The sequence below is a fragment of the Varanus komodoensis genome, unplaced genomic scaffold, assembly GCF_004798865.1.
Source record: "Varanus komodoensis strain SLA01 unplaced genomic scaffold, ASM479886v1 scaffold5, whole genome shotgun sequence".
NCBI classification, from domain to species: domain Eukaryota; kingdom Metazoa; phylum Chordata; class Lepidosauria; order Squamata; family Varanidae; genus Varanus; species Varanus komodoensis.
The window spans coordinates 36846483-36873436 of record NW_025336087.1 but is presented as its reverse complement, the minus strand read 5'-3'; the positions used below and the strand labels follow the sequence as shown (position 1 = coordinate 36873436).

At 38.7% G+C, this 26954-nt stretch overlaps 1 protein-coding gene across 2 annotated transcripts in view; it reads left to right on the top strand.

The window, feature by feature from the left end:
* FBN2 (fibrillin 2) overlaps window positions 1–26954 on the top strand; it is a 191646-nt gene that overhangs the window by 122048 nt on the left and 42644 nt on the right. For both annotated transcript variants that reach the window (XM_044446643.1, XM_044446642.1), the window contains exons 26-41: window positions 208–336; window positions 1042–1167; window positions 2636–2761; window positions 5724–5846; window positions 11248–11373; window positions 12652–12777; window positions 13785–13907; window positions 16489–16611; window positions 16902–17027; window positions 17724–17846; window positions 20244–20366; window positions 21081–21242; window positions 22819–22887; window positions 24292–24417; window positions 25320–25445; window positions 26074–26226. In XM_044446643.1, coding sequence (XP_044302578.1) covers window positions 208–336; window positions 1042–1167; window positions 2636–2761; window positions 5724–5846; window positions 11248–11373; window positions 12652–12777; window positions 13785–13907; window positions 16489–16611; window positions 16902–17027; window positions 17724–17846; window positions 20244–20366; window positions 21081–21242; window positions 22819–22887; window positions 24292–24417; window positions 25320–25445; window positions 26074–26226 — 2010 coding nt within the window. The remainder of the gene's footprint in view (window positions 1–207; window positions 337–1041; window positions 1168–2635; window positions 2762–5723; window positions 5847–11247; window positions 11374–12651; window positions 12778–13784; window positions 13908–16488; window positions 16612–16901; window positions 17028–17723; window positions 17847–20243; window positions 20367–21080; window positions 21243–22818; window positions 22888–24291; window positions 24418–25319; window positions 25446–26073; window positions 26227–26954) is intronic.

Sequence of the window (26954 nt, the reverse complement as noted above, 5' to 3'; positions counted from 1 at the left end):
ACTAGTTATAACATTGTATATGTTTCTATTATCTCATTATCAGGTTTTAGTTTCAAATCTCATAAACTTTCTTGCCAGTTATAAAAAAACTGTGATTCCTGATGCCTCAACAGTGTTTTATTATTACCAACCATCTTTGCAGATTATAACATCAAAAGGCTAATTTGTTGGTGTTATCAAAACCTCTCTATTTTTTTCTGAAATTAGATATTGATGAGTGCCATATCTCACCTGACCTGTGTGGAAGTGGAACCTGTGTAAATACTCCAGGAAGCTTTGAGTGTGAGTGCTTTGAAGGCTATGAAAGTGGGTTTATGATGATGAAGAACTGCATGGGTAAGTGATAGAAATTTTAATATACATACTAGATATGCATTTTAGACCTTGCAAACATATTGTATACCTGCAATCAACAATCAAGTATATCAAGTTTAGTAACTCAGTGCTCCTTTCATGAATGCAAAGTAAGCTGTTACAAGATTAGTGGTGCCATTAGACACTGAAAATAAATATAACATTACATAAATGTTTTAAGATAAGCTGAAAGCTATTATTCTAAAAATTGTGCAAATTCTAGGATATAAAATAACATATTTTCCAATGTCATATTATTAGCAGCAGCAAAAGATGCTATGCTACCTGTGAGAAACATGTGACCCTTCATCTCATTTTTGTTGCTTGCGTTGTTTGCTAAAATGAGCCTCTCAGTCTGGGAGAAAATTTATTTATGAGAAAACAGTATATGTAGGAGCATTAGAAGATACAAATCAAACCATGCTGCATGTTAGATGTTCAGATTTCTTTCTTTTTTAGGACTCTGCATATTATTTTATGGGTCTCTCACTGATGAACAAATTACTAATTTTCTGTATAGAATACAATTTTATCTTTATTTATTTTGAAAACTGAAGGAAATGAGTAGATAGTTATGAATCTCCTTCTCAGAAAGGCATACATTCCTGATTACTTCCAGATGTTAACAATATTTTACCTCATCTCAAATTGTCCCTTAAAATTGTTTTTTCCATGTCTTCTTTTCAGACATAGATGAATGTGAACGTAACCCTCTTCTCTGTAGAGGGGGCAAGTGTTTGAATACTGAAGGAAGCTTTCAGTGTAATTGTCCTCTTGGACATGAATTGTCTTCATCACGTGAAGATTGTGTGGGTAAGTTTTAGGTGCCTGAGAATATTTTCTGTGCATTATATCAAGTAATAATTTGTAATACCTTGATTCAAAATAGAAATTTGTATCTGTAGTGCTTGAATATATTACAAACCGGCCATTTTGTCTGGGATTAAAATGTAAAATGCCTTGAACTTGGATGGGCAGAATTTCTTAATATTAAGCTCTTACATTTGATAAAACTACCACCAATTTCTTCAAATATGTCAGTCAGACTACCCAGCCAAGCTACCTATCCTGGGCACTAAATGGCTCATACAGATCTATGCAAAAGTTCTGAGTTTTAAAGCACCTGTGCAGTCTCTGAGCAACTGGTACAGGGAGGTACACGAGATTTGGAAGCAAGGAAGTGGTGCAGTTCCTGAGCTTCTCTGACCATAACAGGGGAAATTCTAAAACCTATATGAAAATCTTAGGCATAGTCCTGGATAGACACTTGGTATACTTAGTATACACTAAATTTTCCATTAGTGCTTAGTACATTTTCCATTAGTGCTGACACCAGTGGGTTTATACAAATCTTAACTAAAACATGAAATGTTGAGGGGCATTTGAAAACATTAAGGCTGGGAGATAATTCTTGGAAAACAGACATTCTCTTTCTGAACATTTACCGATAAAGTTTGTAAATATGATTCCAAGCAGAGCCAAGGGGAGTTTTCACTTCATTATCTCTGACTTCACAACTGCTACTGAAGATGAACTCATCTCATGAATTAATGTTTCTTAATTCTTTTACACTGAAATCTGTTATCAGGACACTCCAATGGCTTTGAGATATATCAGAATCAAAAAGAAAGAGCAAAAAAGAAAGAGCCCCATCAAGTTGCCCCAGTATGCTGCTACAATCTGTCAAGTGAAATGTAGATTTTGTTCTTTCTCATACCTCAAGACCTTTTTTTTTTTTTTTGGAAGACATATGGTTGGGACTTCTGTTGTTGCTGCTATGCTGTTTCAATCAACTTTTTCATATTTTAGTTGGCACATTTTTTTAGCCAGCTTGAACCCCAGAAAGATGAGATACAATATTTAAACAAACTAATAAATTGTGCAGAAAGTGAGCATATTTCAAGGGACTTTTTGTCTGGATCTTGCCATTGACTAAATGGCGTTATATGGGTGGATATTGCTAGGCTATGTATGTGTCCATGTGTATAGCATTGTTTGCATTTTGATTTTTGTTAGGACTGGATCATGGATTACAGGAGTAGTGTGATTGTTGCCATGCAGGTATCATTAGATCAGTGAGATCACATGGAAGGGGCAACCACATCGCCCTGTAATATAAGAGTTAGTTTTTATCTGTTGAGTTTTTAATGGCATTTTGACAGAATGAGGTTAGAACTTACTATCAGAAACTGTTTTCTTGGAAGGCTAGCTTCTTATTTCATTCCTATATTCTGAACTTCACAATGACCAGTATATAAACTAAACAATTCTTGTTTTTCAGATATTAATGAATGTTCTCTGAGTGATAACCTTTGCAGAAATGGCAAATGTGTAAACATGATTGGGACGTATCAGTGCTCCTGTAATCCTGGGTATCAGGGCACTCCTGACAGACAAGGCTGCATTGGCAAGTATTAGACACTTTGATGTCATATTTTTATTTTCATATATATTTCCAGTATGTATTTCTCTGAACTTTAATTTCATAATGCCAAGTAAAATATTTATCTGAGAGTCTTTCAAAATCAGTCCAGTTGTAAACTGTTTTATGCTTCTACTCTAAAAAATCCCAGTACAGCATTATATTAAACCCTGTTTGTCCACCAGTGATAGGATAGAAAGTACCAATGGATCAGTTTCCTGCTGCACCAGCATCATCCTATGTGTGTCTTAAAGCTGCTGCAGATGTTAAGGCACCCATCAAACCAAATTTGGGTGGTGCTTGAAGGCAGGAAAATAAGGCTAAGTTCTGTTATACAAGCAGAAGTTCACTCAGATAAGATTCGATGTAAGCCATGAATTTATTGTCACTTTTGTTCAGTCATTCTTTACATTCTCATTTTATTTCACATTGATCCCTAATGTCCCATCATGCTAAAAACAATTCGCTCCTCAAACTCATTGCTTTTATCTGCTGGTAAGAAGAAGAAAGAGAAAAATAAGCCACAGAAGCCCATTTTTTCTGTTTTGTTTTGTTTTTAATCTCATTTAAGGAAAAACAAGAGACAGGGAGGGTACTATAGAAGGGACAAAAGGTAGATGGATAATAACCTAGCTTAAATAGGTTTAAAGGCCCTGGGGGAGTTTCCGGCTGACAAGTTGGGTGCTCCTGTCGAGGCTCTGGTCGAACTATGGAATGGGGAGATGACCAGGGCTGTTGACACGATCGCTCCTAAGTGTCCTCTCCCACCAGGCAGAGCCCGCTCTTCCCCTTGGTACACTCCTGAATTGAGGGCGATGAAGCAGGTTGGGAGACGGCTAGTGCGAAGGTGGAGGAAATCACGAGATGAATCTGATCGAACACATTTGAGAACCCACTATCGGGCCTATGCTGTGGCGGTGAGGGCGGCGAAAAAGAGATTTTTTTCCGCTTCCATTGCCTCCTCACAATGCCGTCCAGCGAAGCTTTTTCGAGTGGTGCATGGCCTGGTTAATCCAGGCCGGAAAGAAGACCTGGTTACACCCTCAAAGGCCCTCTGTGACAACTTTGCCAGGCATTTCAGGGAGAAAATCGCTCAGATTCGTCACGAGCTGGATTCCACTATTGATTCAGAGGTTTCTGGGGAGACGCCAATGCTGCCGTCTGGTCCAGAATTATTGGATGAATTTCAGTTATTGCGGCCCGATAATGTGGACAAGGTGCTTGGACAAGTACGTCCCACCACTTGCCTATTGGACCCTTGCCCGTCTTGGTTAATAAATAATTCCAAGCACGGGATTGGGATCTGGATCTTGGAAGTGGTTAACGCTTCTCTGAGGGAGGGTCGGTTGCCTGCCCCTTTAAAGGAGGCGGTAGTCCGACCGGTCCTGAAGAAGGCGTCACTGGATCCAGAGATGGCCACTAATTATAGACCAGTGGCCAACATCCCATTTCTGGGCAAGGTGTTAGAGCGGGTGGTGGCGGGACAACTCCAAGCACTCTTGGATGAAACTGATTATCTGGACCCATTTCAGTCCGGCTTCAGACCCGGGTACGGTACTGAATCTGCCTTGGTCGCCCTGTACGATGACCTGTGCAGGGAGAAGGACAGGGGGAGTGCGTCCCTGTTGGTTCTCCTGGACCTCTCAGCGGCTTTCGATACCATCGACCATGGTATCCTTCTGGATAGGCTTGCAGGATTGGGGGTCGGAGGCACTGCTTTGCAGTGGTTCCGCTCCTATCTCAACGGCCGGTTCCAGAAGGTGGTGCTGGGGGACTGTGGCTCTGCGCCATGGCAGCTATGCCATGGAGTACCGCAGGGGTTCATTTTGTCCCCTTTGCTGTTTAACATCTACATGAAACCGCTGGGAGAGGTCATCAGGAGGTGTGGGCTGCGGAATCATCAGTACGCTGATGATACCCAGCTCTACCTCTTGTTTTCCACCCATCCAGGTGAGGCAGTGGCTGTACTGAACCGGTGCCTGGCCGAGGTAATGGGCTGGATGAGGGCCAATAAACTGAAGCTCAATCCAGACAAGACGGAGGTCCTGTTGGTTGGCTGATCGGGCTTCGGAGAGGGTGAATTGAACCTTGCCCTGAACGGGGTTGCACTCCCTCCTAGGGACAAGGTCCGCAGCCTGGGAGTGCTCCTCGACCCGGAGCTTTCACTGGAAGCTCAGGTAACAGCAGCGGCGAGGAGCGCTTTCCTCCAGCTTCAGCTGATTCATCAGCTGCACCCCTACCTGGAGTACGACTGCCTGGCAACAGTGACACATGCACTGGTGACTTCCCGCCTTGACTTCTGTAACGCGCTCTACGTGAGGCTACCCTTGAAGACGGTCCGGATACTTCAGTTGGTTCAAAATAGAGCTGCCAGGCTGCTGACGGGGACTGGGCGTTATGGTCACATGACTCCAGTTCTCCGTCAGCTTCACTGGCTTCCCATTGAAGTCCGGGCCCAATTCAAGGTGTTGGTAATGACCTATAAAGCCCTAAACGGCTTGGGTCCTGGTTACCTGAAGGAGCGCTTACATCCATATATGCCCAGCTGCCCCTTGAGATCAGCGGGAGAGGCCCTTCTCCGGGAGCCCCCCGTGAGAGAAATTAGGAGGGTGGCTACTCGGAGGAGGGCTTTCTCAGCGGTGGCGCCTAAGTTATGGAATGCGCTCCCTAGAGAGGTCCGCCTGGCGCCGTCGTTATTTGCTTTTCGGCGCCAGGCGAAGACCTTTTTATTTAAGTGGCATTTTAACTGTTAATATTATTTGATCTTATCTGGCCAGGGCGGCTTATTTTATATTGTATTTTTTGGATTTTTAATGTTTATATGTGTTGTAATTTATACTATAATTGCCTTTATTTATTGTTTGTAAGCCGCCCCGAGGCTTCAGCGAATGGGGCGGCATAAAAATGTTTTAATAAATAAACAAATAAATAAATACATGTTCCATAGATATTGACGAATGCATGATTATGAATGGAGGCTGTGACACCCACTGCACTAATTCAGAAGGCAGCTATGAATGCAGCTGCAGTGGTGGATATGCTCTAATGCCAGATATGAGGACCTGTGCAGGTAAGAAAATGAAGACAAAAAGCTCAACTCTGGTGCTCAGACCTATATTCACAAAACATTATGAAATGTGCATGAACTCCTTTACATGAACAGCTGATCTGTTGTGGTGGCCTAAGGCTTAAAGAATGAACCATGATAGGGACATCTTTGGATTAGACTCGCCATAACCATCTTAACTGTCCTTAGTGGACTCTCTAGGGACTTTAGGCAAACTGCTGTTTCTGGTTCACATGAAATGCCAACAGTGAATGGGTTTGCATGCTTCCCCTTTTCCTACCCTTGTAGGCCCCAGTTTTTCAAGTTGGCACGGTATGATTCATTCTTGCCCTCCAGACTAGAATCAGTCAGATGTTATGGAAAAATACAATTTGCCCTAAATCAGAAGGAGGAAATCAGTAGGTATAAGGAAGGGAAGGAGCAGGTGAGCCCAAGCCTTGCACATATATCAAGCAATGATTTTGCATTAGATGTAAACTTTCCTGTGCATATGAAATGTTTTAAGCAGTCTAAAACTATTCATTCTGTTCATGCTGGATGTTGTTGTTGTTGTTATTTGTGCTGTTGTTCTGTGCCATCAAGTCATATTTAACTTGTGGTGACCTTATGAATGAAAGCCCTTCTAAATGTCTTTTCCATGACAACTCCGTCCAACTCTCTCAAGTTCAATGCTGTGGCTCCTTTACAGATTCAATCCCTTTCATATTTGGTCTTCCTTTTCGTCTTCTGCCTTGGACTTTCCCTGACATAATTGTCTTCTCCAAGGATTCTTGCCTTCTCATTATACGTTTGAAGTGGGACAGTCTCAGTTTGGTCATTTTTGCTTCTAGGAAAAACTGGTTTGAATTGATTTGGGACCCACTTGTTTGTCTTTCTGTTGGTCCAGGGATTTGTAAAGCACCATGTTTCAAATGCATCAATTTTCTTCCTGCTGTCTTTGTTTCAGCTTTCATAGTCAGACATTGTGATTGGAAATACAATGGTCTGGATGATCTTGGCCTTGGTTTCTAATGAAGCATCCTTGCACTTGATGATGTTTTCTAGTTCCTTCATTGCTGCCCTCCCAGGTCTCAGTCTTCTTTGAATTTTTTGGCTGCACTATCCCTTTGAACTGCTGACTAAGCTGAAGTATGGGACATCTTTCACAATTGCAATTTCTTTGTTATTAAGAACGAATTGTTGTTTAATTCTTCTGTGGAATTAAACAACAACTTAGTTAAACAATTAAGTTGTTTAATTCTTCTGTGGACATAATCTTTGGTTAATATTCAGCTGCAGTCCTGCTTTTGTACTTTTCTTTCACTTTTATCAGGAGTTGTTTCAAGTCGCTGCTGCTTTCTGATAGTAGTAGTATCTGCATATCTTAAATTATTGATATTTTCATGGTTTCCTCTGATACTAATCCAACTTTCTTTATGATGTATTCAGCATACAGATTGAACAAATGAGGAGATAAGCCTTTGGCTATGGGAAACCATTCAATTTCTCCAAATTTTGACCGAAGTGTAGCTTCTGGTCCATGATACTGGTTAGGCATCAGGATAATCAAGTGCAGGGGCACACCCTTTTCTTTCAAGACCACCCATAGCTACTTGTGATCTACATAGACAAAGACTTTGCTATAAAGCATAGATTGTTCTTTTTTGAAATTCTGTGGTGTGCTCCAATAGCCAACATATATTTGCAATATGATCTTGAATGCCTCTTCCTTTTCGGAATCCAGCTTGAACTGCTGTTTTTCGCTCTGTGTGGGGTAGATTCTTTGTGGCAAAACTTTGAACATGACTTGCATGGGAGATTAATACTGTGGTCCTGTGGTTGCTATACTCTTTTCTATCTCCTTTCTTAGGAATTGGAATATATATTTCCAGTCTGTGGGTCATTGTTTGGTTTTCCATATTTGTTGACATATTTTTGTTTGGATTTGGACTTGCTCCTTTTTTGCAGCTTGGAATAGTTCTATTGGTATCCTATTTACTCCAGGTACTTTATTCTTTGCAAGTGCTTTCACTTCACTTTCTAATATTGCAGGCTTTTTTTTCATAGGAGTCCTCTTCAAAGAGGTCTGTCTTCGTTTCATCTCTTCTTCTGTATTTTCTTTATTCTTTCCACCTTCTCTTTATTTTCACCTAGTCTGATAGTGTGTTCCCTTGCTTGTCGTTAAGCATTCCTAGTCTAGGTTTGAATTTTCCTTTGATTTCTTGGACTTTCTAGAAGAGGTCTTTTCCTCCCTTTTTTGTATTTCTTTGTACTGAACGTTGTAATAATTCTTTTTGTGTCTATATGATAGCTGCTGGAAAGATTCATTCAGTATTCGAACCCTATTTTGTTGCCTTTTGTTTTTGTTTCTCTTCTGTCCTTTGCAACAGTGAGTGTTTCTTCTTTATCCATATAGACTTTTTCTTTCTTGTTGCTAGAATTGTCTTTTGGCATTCTTCTCTAAAAGTGTCTCTGGTTTCAGTGCAGAATTCTTCTGGCTCACAGGCGATTAAGTTGAGCAGCATAAGTCTATTCTTTCTGTGAACTTTAAATTTTTCAGGGATGTTAAACTTAAGTTATATTTTGGCAGTATGTCACTATGTTTCTGCTGGTGATCTTTTTTAGCTTGACTTTTATCTTTGAAATTAAGAACTGATGCTCAGTGCCATAGTTAATTCCTGGTCTTTTTTAGCAGCAAGAAAACAGTTTCTCTATCTGTTACTTCCAATTACATAATCTATTTGATTTCTGTAGTGGCCGTCTGGTGAAGTCCAACTATACAGTTGTCTGAGCAGTTGCTTGAACTGTGTGTTTGCAGTGAACAGGTTGTTGGCTTCACAAAATTCTATGGCTTATTCTCCTGCTTCATTTTCTATCACTAGGCCAAATTTTCCTACATTTGATTCTGCTTTGCTTTCTACTTTTTCATCCCAGTCACCTAAGATTAACAGCATGTAAGCTGTCCTGGGACATTGTAAGCGGCCCTGAGACATTGTAAGCCATCCTGAGACGTTGTCATAAAGGACGGCATATAAATGTTATTTATAAATAAATAAATAAAAATAACATAGTCTTGTTTTGGTGTGTAATCCCTTTCATCTTGAACACCTGCACAAAAGTTTTCAATTTCTTCTTTTTCAGCATCTGTTGTTGGATCATAGACTTAACTGATTGTTATGTTGATAAGTTTTCCATTAATTATGTTTAATATTATTTGGTTGGATTTTGCATTATAGCCTCTTACTTCCTGTGCTAGTTCTTGCCTCAGTATTAGAGCCACCCCATTTCTTCTGAGTTTGTCATTTCCAGAGTAAAACACTGTGTTTGTTTGATTGGGACTGTCCTATTCCAGTTCACTTTAGTTTGCTTCGGCCAACTCCTGTGACGCTCATCTTCTATTTCTTCTATGATTTCCAGTTTGCCTTGATTCTAACGTTCCATGTTCCAATTGTATGTGTTGTACAGCACTGTACATTCACCTCTGTGCGTGTTGGGCCCTAGATTTCCTTTTGGGTTTGATCTAGTAGTGTCATTAGCTACAAGGCTATTTGTATTTTACCTTTGACCTTCCCCAGTAGCTCATAAAGTGCCTTCTAACCTGGGGGAATCTCATCTCCTGTCACTGTCTTTCATTTCGTTTTGGATTGTTTCATCATAGGATTTACGAAGTGAGAAAATTGAGCTGCACTGCCACTGTCCATGAAAGAGCCTTCACCAGTGTCATCTTCAACCACTTCTGCAGACCAGAAGTTGCCTTTTAGAAGTTTTTCTGCCCCCTTTGCCATCTTACTCTTATCTCTAAACCTTGACCATTACACCTTGGGTGACCCTGCTAGGAGACCAGCCTAGTGAGACTATTCTCACCTCCTGAAAGCATTGCTTTTGGCTTCCTTAACACTCTCAAACCCCCTCACCACATTAAGGTGTGCATTCAAGATGGCGGCTATTATTCTTCAGCGTGTTAATACTGGCATTCGTAGCATTAACCAGGGAGCAAGTCCTGGACAGTGTACTGCTGCAGTAATGCCTTACATATCCCGCCGGTCACATGTTCTTTCACCATCTAAAGGCCATGATTGTTTTGGAATGCCATCAGTAGTATGGAAAGTCAGGTCGAAAAGTGATCCTTCATAATTTCCTTTCTGTCTGTATCAATTGCTCATAGATATTCAAAACAGCAGCACTGGCACACAAGAACAAGGTATCAGCAGCCTTGAGGATAAGGTTTGCAGAATTACACAAATCAAGAAAGAATTTTATGAGAAACTTCTCCAAACATTCTTATGCCCACAGAATGCTGAGAGAGAAAGAAATCCTAAAGGAATGGATGAACTAGAAACAGAAGACAGAAAATGAAGCCATAGAGTGGTTCACGTGGGGAAGCTATTTTAAATGCCTGCAGGGATGGAAGAAGGGTGTGACTATAGAAATCGGTGGAGAAATCCAAGTTTTTAATATGGCTGAGCTTGAGCACCCATACATTGAGTACCACTGCAACACCGGCAAAATGGTGGTAGTGGAAGAACCAAAATGTAGACTCTCTCTGCTGAGAAAGCCCAGTGTGGACTGAGCATGCTCAGTGACCATGAAATGCTGATTGCTGGGGACGTGGGTAGAAAGTGGAGTAGGAGTGGAGGTCTGGAGCAGCTGGAACCGTGGAACATTTCACACTGCTACATTTTGTTGCAGGATTCCACTTCTACCATTCTAACAACATTCTGGCAGTAACAGTGCAATCTCTGTGCCCTATACCTGAAATATAAAGGAGGATAAATGCACAGATCATGCCTTCTTGCCTTATTTATACTGCTGCAGTTGTCAGTAGCATTGTTTATTATTATTATTAATTATTTAAAACATTTGTTTGCTGTCTAATTGTGCCATAGCACTTCTGGGTGGCTCACAATTACAAGATAAAAACACAATAAAAGGACATTAAAAACAAATAACAACATGTTAAAATAGAATAACAATAAAATACAAGCAGAAATACAAAACAAAGGTCAAATGGCAATTAATTATTAATATACTTTTGAAAAGGAAGGTCTTCACCTGCCACCAAAAAGAAAGTAAGGAAAGCGCCAGGTGGATCTGCTTGGGAAGAACATTCCAGATAGCTAGATTGTTGTGCATTTAAACAAGGCAATGGTGCACTTAAACAACCAATTGTACTTTTGGTGTAAAAACATAGGAAGCTGCTGTAAACCAAGGGTATTGGTCTCCCTAGCCCAATATTGTTAACACTGACCAGTAGAGGCTTTCCAGTCTCAGATCTAGAGATACCACAATTTCAACCTGGCACCTTCTGCATGCAAAATATGTTCTGTACACCTAACCTTCACTTTTTAGCCAGCGTACAAACCAGTTGAGATAGTTTGCAAAATAATATTTGCTTTTATGCTTGGTACCCCAAATTCTCCTTCAGACATTGATGAATGTGAAAACAACCCAGAAATCTGTGATGGCGGGCAGTGCACTAACATTCCTGGAGAATATCGCTGTCTTTGTTACGATGGTTTCATGGCTTCAATGGATATGAAAATATGCATTGGTAAGTAATGTAGATGTACATTTAAGAAGATGCATCAGCATGTAAATGTAGTATTAATGTTTTGTTATATGTGATTTTTTAAAAATCAGCTGAAAATGGTTTCTGTAGAGAAACATCTTTAATGTTTTAGTTAATATTTTGATTTGGTGGCATCTTCAAAAATGAGGTTTCAAACTCTGGGTGTTTCCAGATGTGGTGGTGTGTATTGTGTAATTGGCCTTACTAACTCCCAGGTCTGTAACCTTAATGTGTTTTCTCACCATTTCTTCTCACTTTTCTTACCACAGATATCTGAAAGAAAGAAAGATAAAATAGCTTCATATTGTCTTTTAAACTGATATTGGTAGGAAGTAGCATCCATCTGGCAGCATCTTTGTTATAAGTTAAATGAAATCTAGACATGGGCAAACTACTACCTGTCGTGTGCACTGACTCAGAGGAGTCTTTGGCGCACATAGAGGAGAAGGAGACATCCCGTGGGAACCAGACTTCATTGCAGGAAGATGTATATCTGGTGCCAGTGGTACAAACACTCCCTGATGAAGCTCTTCAAAGAGAAGAGGGCGCAGATGGGGGTAGGATTCAGGGAGGAACTGATAACGAACTGCAGTCAGAGGGCAGTCAGGTGGTTGCTTTTTCTCCATTACATCTCTATTAAGGGAAGCTATTCACAGACTGGATTGGTCTGTGGAAGCTTTGGTGGGCTGCATAAGGGCCAGCATGCTGAATGCTAAGACCGAGTCACTGTAAGTCTGGGAATTTTGGAAATCCCCACTTTTGGATAGAGTTGTATCGTGTACCCTGAGGGAACATGTTTATAGTTTGTGGTGTTTCTGGATCTGTCCCTGTCATCAGAGGCTAAAATGATCTCCATAGCTAGGAATGCTCACTACAGGCTTAGTCTAGTATGGCAACTGTATCTATTCCTAGACAGTGATATTCTAGCCACTGTGTTCCATACATACAGCCTTTGTACCAACGTCATTATACTGTTGTGTGTGTACATGGTCTCTTCGGTGTGTTTGTTTTGTCTTTTGTTTTTATATTTTTAGTCATTTGTAAACAATTTTGGGATTTGTTTAAAATGAAAATGAAAAGTTGTATATTAAAACTGTTAAATAATCTAAATATAATATAATGATTTGAAGAAACTATAAAATGTAAGTCAAATAGTGTACTTGCTTTTTCTGTAGTTCTTATATATAAAACAGTTTATTTTGAATATATTCTACAGTAAAATCAAGTTGTAGTTAATAACTGAGCTGTGTAAATTTACAGATGTGAATGAGTGTGATCTGAATTCAAACATCTGTATGTTTGGAGAGTGTGAAAACACCAAGGGGTCCTTTATTTGCCATTGCCAGCTGGGTTATTCTGTCAAGAAAGGAACCACAGGATGTACAGGTATATGTTGTGCCTTTCCTAAAAACTACCATTGATTATTGTAGACCACTCATTAAGGTTGTTGTTAGGGGTTTTTTAGCATTACAAGTATCATTTGCCATCTAACATCATCAGTATACACACGCGAATGCACACACATACAAGAACATGGATTCAACACTAAATATACCTGATAGCCTGAAGTTCAAAACCGAGATGCTTACTCTTACACTAAATATAGTTGTGGCACAACTCATTGGCCATGCACATCACTTGTTGGGAAGGGTTCTTGCCAGGGTTATTTCCAGATTTAATGCCATTATGCAGAATCACTGCCAGATTCAATGTGTCCCTACCTGAATATTTAGCTTTCAATACAATTTGTTGAATGGCTTTTGCACAGCAATCATGCTTGAGAGTAAACCTCTGTAAACACAGTGAGACATACATCTGACTGAACATGCACAGATTGCACAGCACACATCAGTATTGATGTTTTTAGTAAATATAAGAAACTCATTGGGATTAATGGAGGTGTCCCCCCCACCCTTTCTTAAGCATCTGTGAAGCACAGAGATGAAATTTAAAAGAAAAATCTTGCTTTGTGAAAAGAACTAATTTCCACACAAACACAGTGGTCCCAACCTGATTAAGAGCACCACACATTGCACATGAAATATAATCTGTATTGCATCACTCAGGAATGTAACATAATAAAAGCATGGTTATTGTTGTTTTCTTATTATATTGACATACCTCCACCTAATAGCAGTATCCTTGTGTAGAATTTGTATATGGTAATCCATATCTACTCTGTCAGTGCTTTCCAGAAAACATCTGAAAGAAATAAGCTGGTGTTCAATACTTGCACATATTTCCTAAAATCTGTAATCTTACATTGTCTGACACACCATCTTTATAAAAAAACATCGTGTAATCATGCTACCTGATATTTTTGATTAACACTATTGCCAAGATATCTGGCATTCTAAATTCAAGATTTTAACATGGAACTTTTGGTTTCTCAGATGTGGATGAATGTGAGATTGGTGCGCACAATTGTGATCTTCATGCCTCATGTGTCAATGTCCCAGGAAGCTTCAGATGTAGCTGTAAAGAAGGATGGCTTGGAAATGGAATTAAGTGTATTGGTGAGTAAAAATGAACCAATACAATTGTTCAGCTCACAAAATGACTTTTAAGTGTTACTTATGTCAGCATCTTAAAGGCTAACACATTGATGATATTTATGGACAGTACCCACATTGTCAAATGTATGAAGAGATTTCTATGTGCATGCTTAGTCGTGGGAGATAGTATTGTAATCAATTAGGACAGAGGAAATTGAAATGCAAAAAGTAAAGTTACTGTTAATTACCTTAACAATTGCTGTTGACAAAATGTTGTTGGGTAATGTTATGGGCATTGTGTTGTTTATTTATTTATTGTAGAAAAGCTATATATCTCTTTAAAAAAACTCACAAAGATTCAGAAGATAAAATCATAGCAAAATATGTGTGCATTTTGGGAGAAGTATCTAGATTTCCTTCTTTTCTTGAAATTTACAGTATGATATCACCTCATTTTCTGGCATGCCAGGATAACATTCCGGTGCCTTTTTAATCCTTTCATAAATATTCAAACATTTTCATAGGCTTAACCTAGAAAGAAAATAGTCATCTCTTTTCAGACCTATGTCAGTCTGGCAGTTTCTCTTAAATCAGCTTCATATGTAATGAATTAATATTTATCAAGACTTCTCATTTTTAAAATGAATTTAATTTGTCAGAATGTCCAGAGGGGTAGCTGTGTTTAGTCTGTCACAACAAAAAGTCTTGTAGCTTTAAAACCCAACAGATACATTATGGCATAAGCTTTAGTGGCATTAGTCCACTTCATCATATACATAAAGTATTATGCCATGTTTGGGCAGCAAGGTGCCTGCTTACGTACAAGAGCATGCACAGTTTTTCAGGGAATGTTGTAAACCCTGAGGAAATGAAAAGCAGGAAGTACAGGCAGTGATGATTATCCTTTTATTCTGAGAAGGACAGTTTGACAGCACAGGTAAACTAATTTCCTTTTGACAGGATCAAGAATAAATACATGATTTATTCAAAAGGAAAATAGTTTTTTTTAAAAAAATTGAATCGATTCCAAAGTTCAGTTTAACACTAACGTGAGTGGGCTAAACTGGAACCTACACTGTTCACATAAGATAAAGGAAAATGGAAACCACAAATGCTAAAGGTTCATAGCTAATAACGGAAGGTGGCAACTGTTATAGCCTAACTGGGAACTTTCCCCAAACAACCATTGCAAGTAATAAATCGGTATTGCAAATTTATGTGTGATACTAACTCCTGTGTCAAGATAAACCTACTTTGTAATTTTTTCTGTGATGAATTTTAATTAGGAGCAGAAAACTCTAGTGCATGTAACCATATAAAAATGAATCTATGATACAAGAAATAAAATATTTTCCCATTCCCTACTTTGAGAAGTGTTTGAAGATTGAATGGTATTCTGTAGTTTCACTTTTCCATCAATTTCAGCAAGTTAGTTAAATGTACATTTACAAAATGAAAATGGCTGACTACCATTGGACAACTGACTCCAGAATTAATGTATGGAGTATTAAGTTGCTGTCCAGATAGGCATTTTATAAGTTTTACCATTATTTCTGAAAACTCTTGGGGTCTGTAGCAACCCCATTAGTACAGAAGGATTGTTAAACTACACAAGCCACTTACAATCAAAATTGAACTTAATTCCCAGCATTATTATTTCTGTTCCATACTGGTCCTTGCCTTATTGCTCCCTTGCAATTGCCAAGTGACAATGTTGCAATGACAGCTGAAGCCAAATCTAATTGAAATCTCCTAGCAAGGTCTGGATTTAGACCTAGTAACTCTCTGCTCCCTTGGCTCCCTTGTCCACAGTATCCAGCCCTCCAAACTCCTCTACCCATAATGGATCCTGGAGGTTATGTGCCCTGCTGCCCTCATCATCCATATGGCCTGTCCTATGTGACCGGTTAAGCCTCTTTCATCATCTTCTGTGCACTGTGCCAGCCAGCCTCCCCACTCCTGAGGGGTGCTGCGTTTGCCTCCTTTCCTTCTCTTGGTAAGCACCTGCATACATGCATCAAGGTGGTGATTTGAAGGAGTCCCTTTCATCTATTGTTACAGACATAGGTCTGCATTAGGCAACCATATAGAGCCATATAGTAGTAAAACCATCCCATAAATGAAATGACTAATACACTTGGCATACAGATATTTTAGTTATTTATTTGAACCATATCATGTAGGCATGCAGCTTAAAACCTTAAAAACAGTGTTTTGGCAATGTTAATTGAATATCGATCAAGTGGGTATTTTGTTGCTTAATGGTAAGCAAAGATATTCTGGTGACCACATGAAGCTGTCTTATATTTAGTCAAACTATTGGTCCATCTAGGCTAGTATTATGTTTTTGACTAACAGTGGCTCTTCTGCAGAGGTCTTTCGTGTTAACTGGAGATAAAGGGATTGGACATGGGACCTCCTACATCAAACGATGTGGTATGTCCATGAAGATTGAGAGCCAAGTCTATAGCTTGAGCAAGGCAACTAAGCAACTGAACCAAGCAGCATCTGCTAAGGATATCATGGAATTCCAAGTGATAGCCTTTATAAGCACTTGTAGAATTTCTTCCATCACTTTCTACTTTTTTTACTTTTCTGGCAGATCTTGATGAATGTTCTAATGGAACACACCAGTGTAGTATAAATGCTCAATGTGTGAATGCTCCTGGGTCATATCGTTGTACCTGTGCAGAAGGATTTACTGGTGATGGATTTACTTGTTCAGGTAAGAGCAAGATTCAAAGAAAGAGATTTCCAAAATAAATACATGTTTTTTGCTTATTTCTTTTGGAAGCAGAATTCAGAGCTTCTGAGATACTGTGAGGACATGTAGTTCCGTCAGAGCCCTTAACTGCATTCATCTTGACCTTAGCATCACATCCACAAAGGCTAGCAAAAAGTGCCAGACAAAACAGAGAATATAAAACTAGCTTTTCTACCAGTGGGGTTTAAGTGGAAGTGAACAAAATGAATATTTAGAGAACAAATTTCTAACGCTGTAAAATTATTCAATAGATATTGATGAATGTGCAGAAAATACCAATCTGTGTGAAAATGGACAGTGCCTGAATATTCCTGGTGGATACCGTTGTGAGTGTGAGATGGGATTCACTCCAGCTTCAGACAGTAAATCTTGCCAGGGTAAGTCACCACTACCAAACCTCATTCAGTTGGATGTCAGGAGGTAAACCACAAGTATTGGAAGAGCTCCTGAATAGAACATTCAGCACATGTTTTACATATAAAAGACATTTTTTCCCATCGAGGATTATTTTGCTTTGCAAGATTTCCTTAATTTTTAAAGAGGTTTTCATGGTTGTGGCCCAAACTAGATTTGGACTGATTTCTGCCCTCATTGCTAATCTGTGTCAACTACTAAGTGACATGTAGAAAGGAAAAGAACATACTGATCACACCTAAATGTATATGATGAAAATGTGTTATACTGACCATGATTCTGCCTTAGAAATTTAAACAAAACAAAATGGATTTTAAAGGAATCAGTGAAGCAGTTGTTTTCAACAGTTTTAAAGTGGCAATGGGTAATCAATTTGAGCAAGTGGCAGTAGTCTAGATATAGCACGAAGTTCTATGGTCCAGATGGATCACATAGCTTTCTTTTAATCTTCTTTGACACAAATAAGATATTGCTTCACACACACACACCATTATTGTATAGCACATTGCACACTCACTCCTTCCCAACAAAACATGGCACCATTTACAAGTATGCATTAGTTTTTTTAATGCATTCTGTTTATTGCTTAGATACATATCTTCAGAGTGTATCCAATATTAATGTACAGTCACCAAATGTTCTTTGTATTGCATTTTTAGATATTGATGAATGTGCCTTCCAGAATATCTGTGTGTTTGGTACTTGCAATAACTTACCTGGAATGTTTCACTGTATTTGTGATGATGGCTATGAACTGGATAGAACTGGAGGAAACTGTACAGGTATGTATTCAGTCATCACATGTCAGTCCCATGCTTACACTAAAGAAATCAGGACAGTCCAGCGAGTTAACCCATTTTCTTCCTAACAACAAACACTGTGAGACAGATTATGTAGAGGGATGCTGACTTGGTCCCTGAAAGAAACTTGAACTTTGATAATTACACTAGATTTCACTGATAACTTGGTCAATATTTTTGTCCAACAGTTTCATACATACTGCTTTATTATCCAGAATTCTACACTTACCCCTCTGTTATCAGATTTTTTCCTCTGGATATCTGTTTATTATCATTAAAGGTATACCAGCCTTCCAGATCAGCCACTGAGAAGTCAGGGATATTCAGAGCAGATAGGGGTGCGGCGAGCAGAAACTGTAGGGGAAAGAGGGAAAAGGGATTGACCTGTTTTGCAACTGGAAGCCTCTTGTGCAACATTGGATACAAGCCATTCTGATAATTTACCAATTTTGATAGTAAAAAGAAGAACTTGTAAGCAACAGAAAAAGAGAAAAGATACTTTAAAATCTACAGGAATATAGCATAATTTGGCTCATGAGGTTTCAGTTTCTGTTTCTGTTGTTGCTTTTTTAAATTTTGCAAACAAAGATCTTTACTGCAGTGACTAGGGGCCAGAAGTGGGGCAATTGTTGTTGCTGAGGACCATGTTTCCTCATGGATAATCTTTTGGATATATCCTGATAATCAAGAGGACAGCCAGCAGTGGGCAGGGCCAGAGTCCAAAATGAGTGGGTTACCTCTTTTATCTTCCTACTATCCATTTTTCTCTTTATTTCTATGTAATGGGGTGCCAGTAAAGGGAAAGATCACTCTTGCCAGAAATCTGAAATCCTCATATGCTGAGGGGTTTTGAAATCAAGAGGAAGATCACAGAGAATTAGGTCAAGGATTGTTGGCTCACCACCTCTGCTATAGCCAAATACCTTGAAAATTGAACCCCAATGCAGAAAAAGTTAGAGTGCTTGAGCAATTCTATGGTGATAGGAAAAGGAAAATTAGTGGTAAAGGGATAATCACTTCCCAAGCCTTGCTAGCTCATGCTGGCTAGGGCACAGGTTAGGGGGCTGATTTGCGTTTAGTCTGGCTTTTTAAAAACTTCCCCTCTCACTTACACTAGTCAAAGAGAAATTAAGTACAGCTCCAGGCGTGGCATTTTTTTGTCAGAACAACATGAGGGCTTTTGATCCCAATGGTCCAGGGTCTCCCTTGATCTTTCCACATGTCCCTTTTCCTATTATGACTATGGAATACCAACAGCAGAAGAGCTGCCAAAACAGGGAAGCCACAGCAGGAGCCTCCTTCTCAGCCCAGGGACCTCCCTCTCTGCTCAGCTAAAAGGAGATTCTCAATATCCAAGGACCTTATGCCTTCTCAGAGACCGTAGGACTGCAGCCTTAATGTGTTAGGAAAGCATTATTACCTTGGAAGATACCCCAGAAGAAATCATCTAATGCTGATGGAAATAGTGGTAGAGGACCGTAAAAGACTACCATTATTCCATTTTACAATGTGAGACACATCCTGAATATGCATATTCAGAACTATGGTTAAGTGAGGAAGAAGACTTAATTTGAAGAAGTAATAATGTACAGCAATGTAAATGTCCTAGCACATAAAATATACAAGGCGCTAGTAAATTCAGAATGTGATACTTGTCTTGTAGAATTTTAAAAGACACACGGGTATTACATTACATTTGGAAACCTGGAACTGAATTTGGAAAAAAAAAAATCTGTGATACTTCTTAGGTTTAAGTTCAGTCCTACAGCAGCATTTTTACAAGGCTCAATCTCAGTGGATCTTATAACACTTTATAAATTGGCAAGATATACAATAAATCATAATATTTACTAAAAGTGTAGCAGAATTCAGGCAGGTTTATTTATTTATTTCTATACACACATGGTTAGTATGTCAAAGAATAAGAAAGAACAGGGTTTTCTGATCCGAAAGATAATTAAATGTATGATTGCCTTTACAATTCAATCGGATTTGTTAAGGCATTTTTTTTAACCTTTCTGGCAGTGTATTAATGGCTGCCAAAATATGTGTGTGCATAAAACTGAAGTATCAGAAAGTATTTATTGATTTAAAATTTCAAAAATAGATTTTGTTATAAAATGGTCACATCTTGTGAAGTAAAGATAAATTGACAACAGCAAGGTTTGTTGAAAACCAGGCACCATTTATATATGCATTACATAATAATACAATAATAAATGTGAATCTAAATATTTGCAATCCTATCCAAGGAGGAGTGCTGGGAGCTGGACTTGCATAAACTTGCATAAATTCTCTAAACTTGCATAAATTCATGCACTTAGATTACTTTTTAAAAATAGTTTAACAAACATTTTTAATTTATATTTCTTGTTTTAGACATTGATGAGTGTGCTGATCCTATAAATTGTGTGAATGGTTTCTGTGTAAATACTCCTGGAAGATACGAGTGTAACTGCCCTCCAGATTTCCAGCTGAACCCCACAGGAGTTGGCTGTGTTGGTAAGTAAGATGCTCCGTGTAAGAATTTTCATGTATAAAAAGCAGAAGGACTCCATATAAAATATTATTGGCTCATTAGTGTATCAAATCCTATCACTGATGAAAATAGAGGACAGATGCAGATTCCAAACCTACATACATTCATTATGGACTTAATACATTTATTACAGGCATAGTATACTTTCTAATATTTCTATGTCCCATTACAGCCAAGAGTGACCTCTTACAGCCCAAGAGCTGAATTCTGTTTCAGAGAAGTATTTGGGGGCCACATTGCAATGGTGATTGGGAAATAAGGCAAAATGGGGATAGCCAAACTCCCTCCCCCAAAACGCCATGTTCATAGCTGACAGATCATCTTAACTGAAGTTGGAAGGGCATTTTCTAGTTAGATTGGTAATGGCAAGCTGAAACCTGTGTTTTAATTCATTTATATGAGCTTTTGTGGATGAGAACACCTTTCTGATGCACAGTTCTTGGCTCATAGCAAACAGTAAGTTGAATTGTATATGCTGGTCTTTAAGAACTGGTGGCAGGATGTTTCCACCTTGTGGGAAGAGGAACATGTGAGGGATATTGGATTACAGGACATTTGGCAAAATTTACTGAGCTTAATGTAAGGCTGTAATTTTCTTTTTACTGACAGTATTATGAGTTGCATGTTCAATGGTTATGATTGGTAAATAAGCCTGCATTTGCATTTATTCTATACAGACAATAGAGTTGGCAACTGTTATTTGAAATATGGACCAAGAGGAGATGGAAGTCTGTCCTGCAACACTGAAATTGGTGTTGGAGTCAGCCGTTCGTCCTGCTGCTGTTCTCTGGGAAAGGCCTGGGGAAATCCCTGCGAGACTTGCCCACCTGTAAATAGCAGTAAGGAAATGACTCTCTTAGATGTGAGGATGATAAAACTAACAACAGTTTATCATAAGGAGTAAATCTAATAAAGTTGCTTCATGTGGTTGTGCTCTATACACACTCATCAATGTAATGAATACCGTGCTTCAGTTTGAAGACATAATAGTTAAGGCTTGGGTCTAGGAATAAAAGATCCCAGCTGTGCTTCTGAAACACATGATGCTCTTGTGTGCTGCATGTTTTTTAACCTCAGTATCCTATTTGTCCTGTGCTCAAAATGCAGCAAATCCTAAGCCACCCTGTACAAACTAGAAAAGAAGAGTTTTAGGAACATAAGAAGCTCTCAGATCAAGTCTTCATCTTGACCAGTATTACCAACACTGACTAGCAGCAGTTCTCTGGGAAAGATTCTTTTTTAATCTTACCAGGAGATGCTGTAGATTGAATCTGCATAAAAAGCAGATACTCTTTCACTGAACTTCAGCCTCCTCACAGACATTTTTCAACCCTATGACAAAAGCTACATTTTGATAGAAATAGGTCTGCAAGAGTACTCAAGAGCTTCAGGAACCATAGCTGTCCTTCTGTTGATACTATATTCACTATCAGTATATGCAGTGATCACATTAAAAATATTCCTTTTCCATAGTGTGTGAAGAATCTTTGAGTGGAAAATAGTTATATGGAGAAAAATTGTTTAATTATTGCCTCATAATTATTTTCAATCATAATTTAACACAAGCATGAGACACATGGAAAGGAATATGTATATATTTTTAAAATACACAGTTTTTAAAGACAAATGGACAGAATCCAATGTAGAGCCTACACCAGCTGGTTTCCTTCCATTCAACCAATTCCCTTCCATAAGCATCTTGCTAATTTCATTGTGCAAGAGACCCACTGCTTACATGAAGGAGATTTAGCACTTCCTAGAGAAATCCCCCAAATGATTGGAAACACTTGGTTCCGATGGAGGGTTCCACTGGCTTTGGGTTGCCCTACTGTGCAGCTTGCTTGCACAATGGCATTAGTGGGCATAAGAGAATCCATGAGAGAGAACTCCCTGTTGAATTCTGTACAGTGTCATTATGTATTCAAAATAGTAATTTGTGAATTATTTCTAGGTCTGACTGCAAATATATGTGTCCCTCTTATCATCATAGACACCATTTTAGCCACTGAAAGCAGGGATTAATTAATTTTAAATGACTTTGCTTTGGGTATTTCTTTTCTTTTCTTTTCTTTTTTTTGAGGGGAGGATTTTTTTTTTTATGTTCTGAATTTTTCTGTGTGGACTGTGATCATCCAAACAGACATTTACACTGTATGAGAAGTTTTTGCACTGCTTTTGCAGATAAAGTTGTAAATCTTTGTGAAGGCTTCAGTTGTTGGATTAGTGTGAATGGAGACCTCTACAATAAAGATACCATTCACATTCATATGACAAATTTTACATGCTGCAGACAGGTAATCTTTCAAGGGTTAAAAGCAAGGAAAACAAATATAATAAAGTACCAAATACAAATCTCTGTCCAATTAACCTTCTCTTTGCCTTTCTAAATTCTTGGTTTTGCTCTTTTCTCTTTAGGTGAATATAATACCCTTTGTCCTGGGGGTGAAGGTTTCAGACCAAATCCCATAACTATCATCTTAGAAGGTAAATTCTTTTTACTTTAATAGCAATTACTACTATGGCTTTTGCTTAAAGGAATATCAATTTTTGTAAACTGCCTATAGTAAGAAGGTAGCAAAATTAAGGTTTACCTTCAAGGTATATCTACATTAATGAGAAAGCAAAAGTGATGAACTAAATTAAGTGAGGATGTTGTTGTTGTTAGTTGCGAAATCATGTCCAACCCATCGCGACCCCATGGACAACATTCCTCCAGGCTTTCCTGTTCTCCACCATCCCCTGGAGTCCACTTAAGCTTACATCAACTGCTTCAGTGACTCCATCTAGCCACCTCATCCTCTGCCGTCCCCTTCTTCCTTTGCCATCTATTGTTCCCAGCATTAGGCTCTTCTCCAGGGACTCCTTCTTTCTCATTAGGTGTCCAAAGTATTTGAGTTTCAGTATCATCTTCAGTATCTAAGTGAGGATAGGAAGAGCAATGTATATAGTTCCATGGTAGAAAAGGAAATGCATACATTTTGTCATCTTGGCTTTTTTGTGGCCATTTGAAACATGCGATGACTTACAAAAGTTAGAGGAAGCAGTCTAGTTTATACATAACCCCAACTTTTTCTGTTTAAGTTGTTCCCACCAATCTGCAAACTCCTAAGAAATTTTCTGTGTTCCCTGGGGAGGAGGTGTGGATTTTAGCAGTCTTTGCTGCTGAAAGGAAATGGAATACATAGTACTATTTTATTAGTTGTTTGCATCATATTCATTTTTTGGATTTTCACTGTATTGGGAACTTCCATTATCACCCCACCAAAGATACTATGTGGAACATGAATTGACTGTTCTCTATTTCTTTTTCTAACTTTCCAACATGCACATAGTGAAAGTTTCTGGATATATGTTTCTACTAGTTCAAATTAACTGTTAAAAGCATTTGGACCAGTCAACATGAAGTAGTTTTAGGACTCACTGACTTCAGTGGGAGTGTCAAATATAGGTGACTTTGGGCCAGTCACAGACTCTCAGCCCAACCTACCTCATAGGGTTGTTGTTGTGGGGATAAGATGGAGGAGAATGATGTAAGCTGCCTTGAGCCCTTTGTAGGAAAAAGGCAGGGTATAAATTGAAAAATAAATAAAAAATAAATAAAAATAAATAAATAAAATATGCATTAAATCATTCTTACTAAAAGTATGAGATTTAAATGTACATACATCTGGCTGGCTTGTACCTATTTGCATTATGAAGACCTCTTTATACTGAAGTGAGTAAATTTAGGAGCGAAAATACCATGTTAACCAAGTCTCTTTTTATAATAAAATGAGTAGATTTAGGTACAGAAATATAAGCAAAAGCTAATCTTTGATAAGTTCTCTGCTATAGTCTTTCATGTACGTTTCATCAGCCAAAAATCATGTGCTTTTTTTCTCTTCTCAGACATTGATGAATGCCAAGAATTGCCTGGTCTCTGCCAGGGTGGAAACTGCATCAATACTTTTGGCAGTTTCCAGTGTGAATGTCCCCATGGGTACTACCTCAGTGAAGAAACTCGCATATGTGAAGGTGAAAATTCTTGTTTTTCTTTAGAGTAAAGCATTCATTCCTTCCCAAACATTTTTGGCCCTTCAGCTATTTTTCTTGCTCTTTTGAAGAAGACTATTATGCAGAAATTTGATGTAGTTGTAGGTTCTGGGCTGTGTGGAATCTGTTTTTCTAAGGTCATCAAGCTCTACTATTCAAATATAAAACTACTGACCCTGACTCCATTACATATCCTAAGCAAGAATACATGGATGCAAGTTTCATTGTTCCAATAAACCTATTTCCAAATAAGTGTGTTTAGGATTCCAGCCTTAATTAGACCTTTGCATCATATAAATCAAGATTTTTTCAATCTTCAATCCATTGTATAATCTCCTGGAGTAACACGTGAATAAGTGTATCATTTTCTAATTGCATTTATTACTGTCAGATTTCACTTGATGTTCTATACCTCTTTGGCTCCACATTTCAAAAAATGAACAGCCCTGATACATTTTGGTACTGTGAAGCAATATAAAGAGTTTTCTCACAGGCTAAACAGTGCGCTAAACTGTTTTTTGCTCCTGCAGGTAATATTTAATGCAAAGGGGTGATTTTCAATGGAAAAACAAGGTAGTGGAAAAAACAGATCATGCCTATTCAGACACATAGCAGGGACTCTTAGCTTAAAAATGGATGTACACTGCAGTTATGTTCCCACTGAAGTCAACTGCATTTTCTTCTGAGTGTATGTATATAAGACTGTGCTGTAACCCAGTCATTAACTGAGCTCAGTAAAAGTGAAATCTAGCTCCATAAGGAGCAACAGTTTTGTTTGCTCCCTTATCCTTGTTTGAGATAGCACTGATAAATTTTACTTTAAGTATCCTTATTTGTTTGCCATTTCTTTCTTGTTCCTTAAATTTGTTACTTGATTTTTCTAGACATCGATGAGTGTGTTGCACATCCTGGTGTCTGTGGCCCTGGGACATGCTACAACACCTTAGGAAACTACACCTGCATTTGTCCTCCAGAATACATGCAAGTGAATGGAGGGCATAACTGTATGGGTATGTTGACATTCGTATCTCTACCACATACCATGAAAATGAATAGAGTTTGGAGCCCAGCAAACTGCCTAAGCATGTTAGGCCCACTTTACATTTCCAGTTACCCTCTTACAAGGGTCTGAGTAGCGAGAAGGCACTATATGTCTAGTTTGCAGCTGGGCTGCATTGTCTGTGTTGAGCTCAGCAGACTATCTGGTTTACTAACATCAGCTAAATTAAAATTCATTTAAATGTGTATATTTGTTAAAATGTATGATGAGTATACCATATGACATAACCCAAACTCATGCCATATTTACAACCCAATTTAAACTATCTTTATTTGGAAGTAAGCCCCACTTATTTCAATAGAATTTGTTTGCAGTTAAACATGCTGATGATTATAACCTATATAATGAACTACAGTGGATAGTACATGAACCAGATTCTCCATCATAGTCTACCACCTTTTTAGCTTCTTTTCCTTCCTACTAGATCTACCTGGAGTAGCTTATGCTCCTTTAGGCAAGAAAGTTGAGCTAGGTCATTACTGAATGTGAGGCTAGAGGAAGAGGGAAGTTTGTCATTCACGATTTATGGAATACTTTAAAGGACATTTTTTAAAAATGCATGATCTTTCCATGTACAGATATGAGAAAGAGTTTTTGCTACAGAAGCTACAATGGAACTTCTTGTGACAATGAACTGCCCTTTAACGTGACCAAGAGGATGTGTTGCTGTACCTATAATGTTGGGAAAGCCTGGAACAAGCCTTGTGAGCCATGCCCAACCCCAGGGACAGGTAAAAACTGCCCATGATTAGCATTGTTGTATATACTATGAACAAAACAGAGACAAAGTTAAAATGTATGCACTAAGATCATCCTTTTGTGGACAGTTTATTTGCTTCGCTGTCAATACAGTGTGATGCCCCTCCCAGCAACATCATTAATAAATGTTAGTATCTGGGCAGCTTTGGTGCATTGCTCTACTGTTTCAGTTGCTGAGCTCCTGTCCTATTCATTTCAGTGGAAATTAGATTGAAGCTCTGCATGACAAGCAGTTACTTATATGTTTCTCCCCTTGGTTTTTTTTAATCAAAGGCAACCACTGGAGTCTGTAATCTTGACCAAATAAATAGCAAAGAGAGGAAAGGGGCTGGTAAACCTTTTCCCAGGACTGACACAAGTTGTCTTGCTACCTGAAATGAGAGACATCTTCAGCTGCTACTACACTGATATCCTCCTTTTTGCTACTGCAGTCACCTCTCTCCCAACCCTTCACTTTTGCTGCCATACCATAAAGCTTGGGGATACCCTGCTGACTCCTGGGTCTTGCAAAACCTGGCTGAGCTTCTGCAGAATTTTGCAAGACCTGGTCAAGCACATAGCCACTTTTTTGCCACTTGAGCAACAGGTGGGCAGAGTGACTGGCAGGGCTGTCTGGAATAATGCCTGGTGCAGGTGGCAGTGATGGGCTCACTGATTGGTGGAGGGATTAGCATAATTTATCATTCTTCATCTGCTTCAG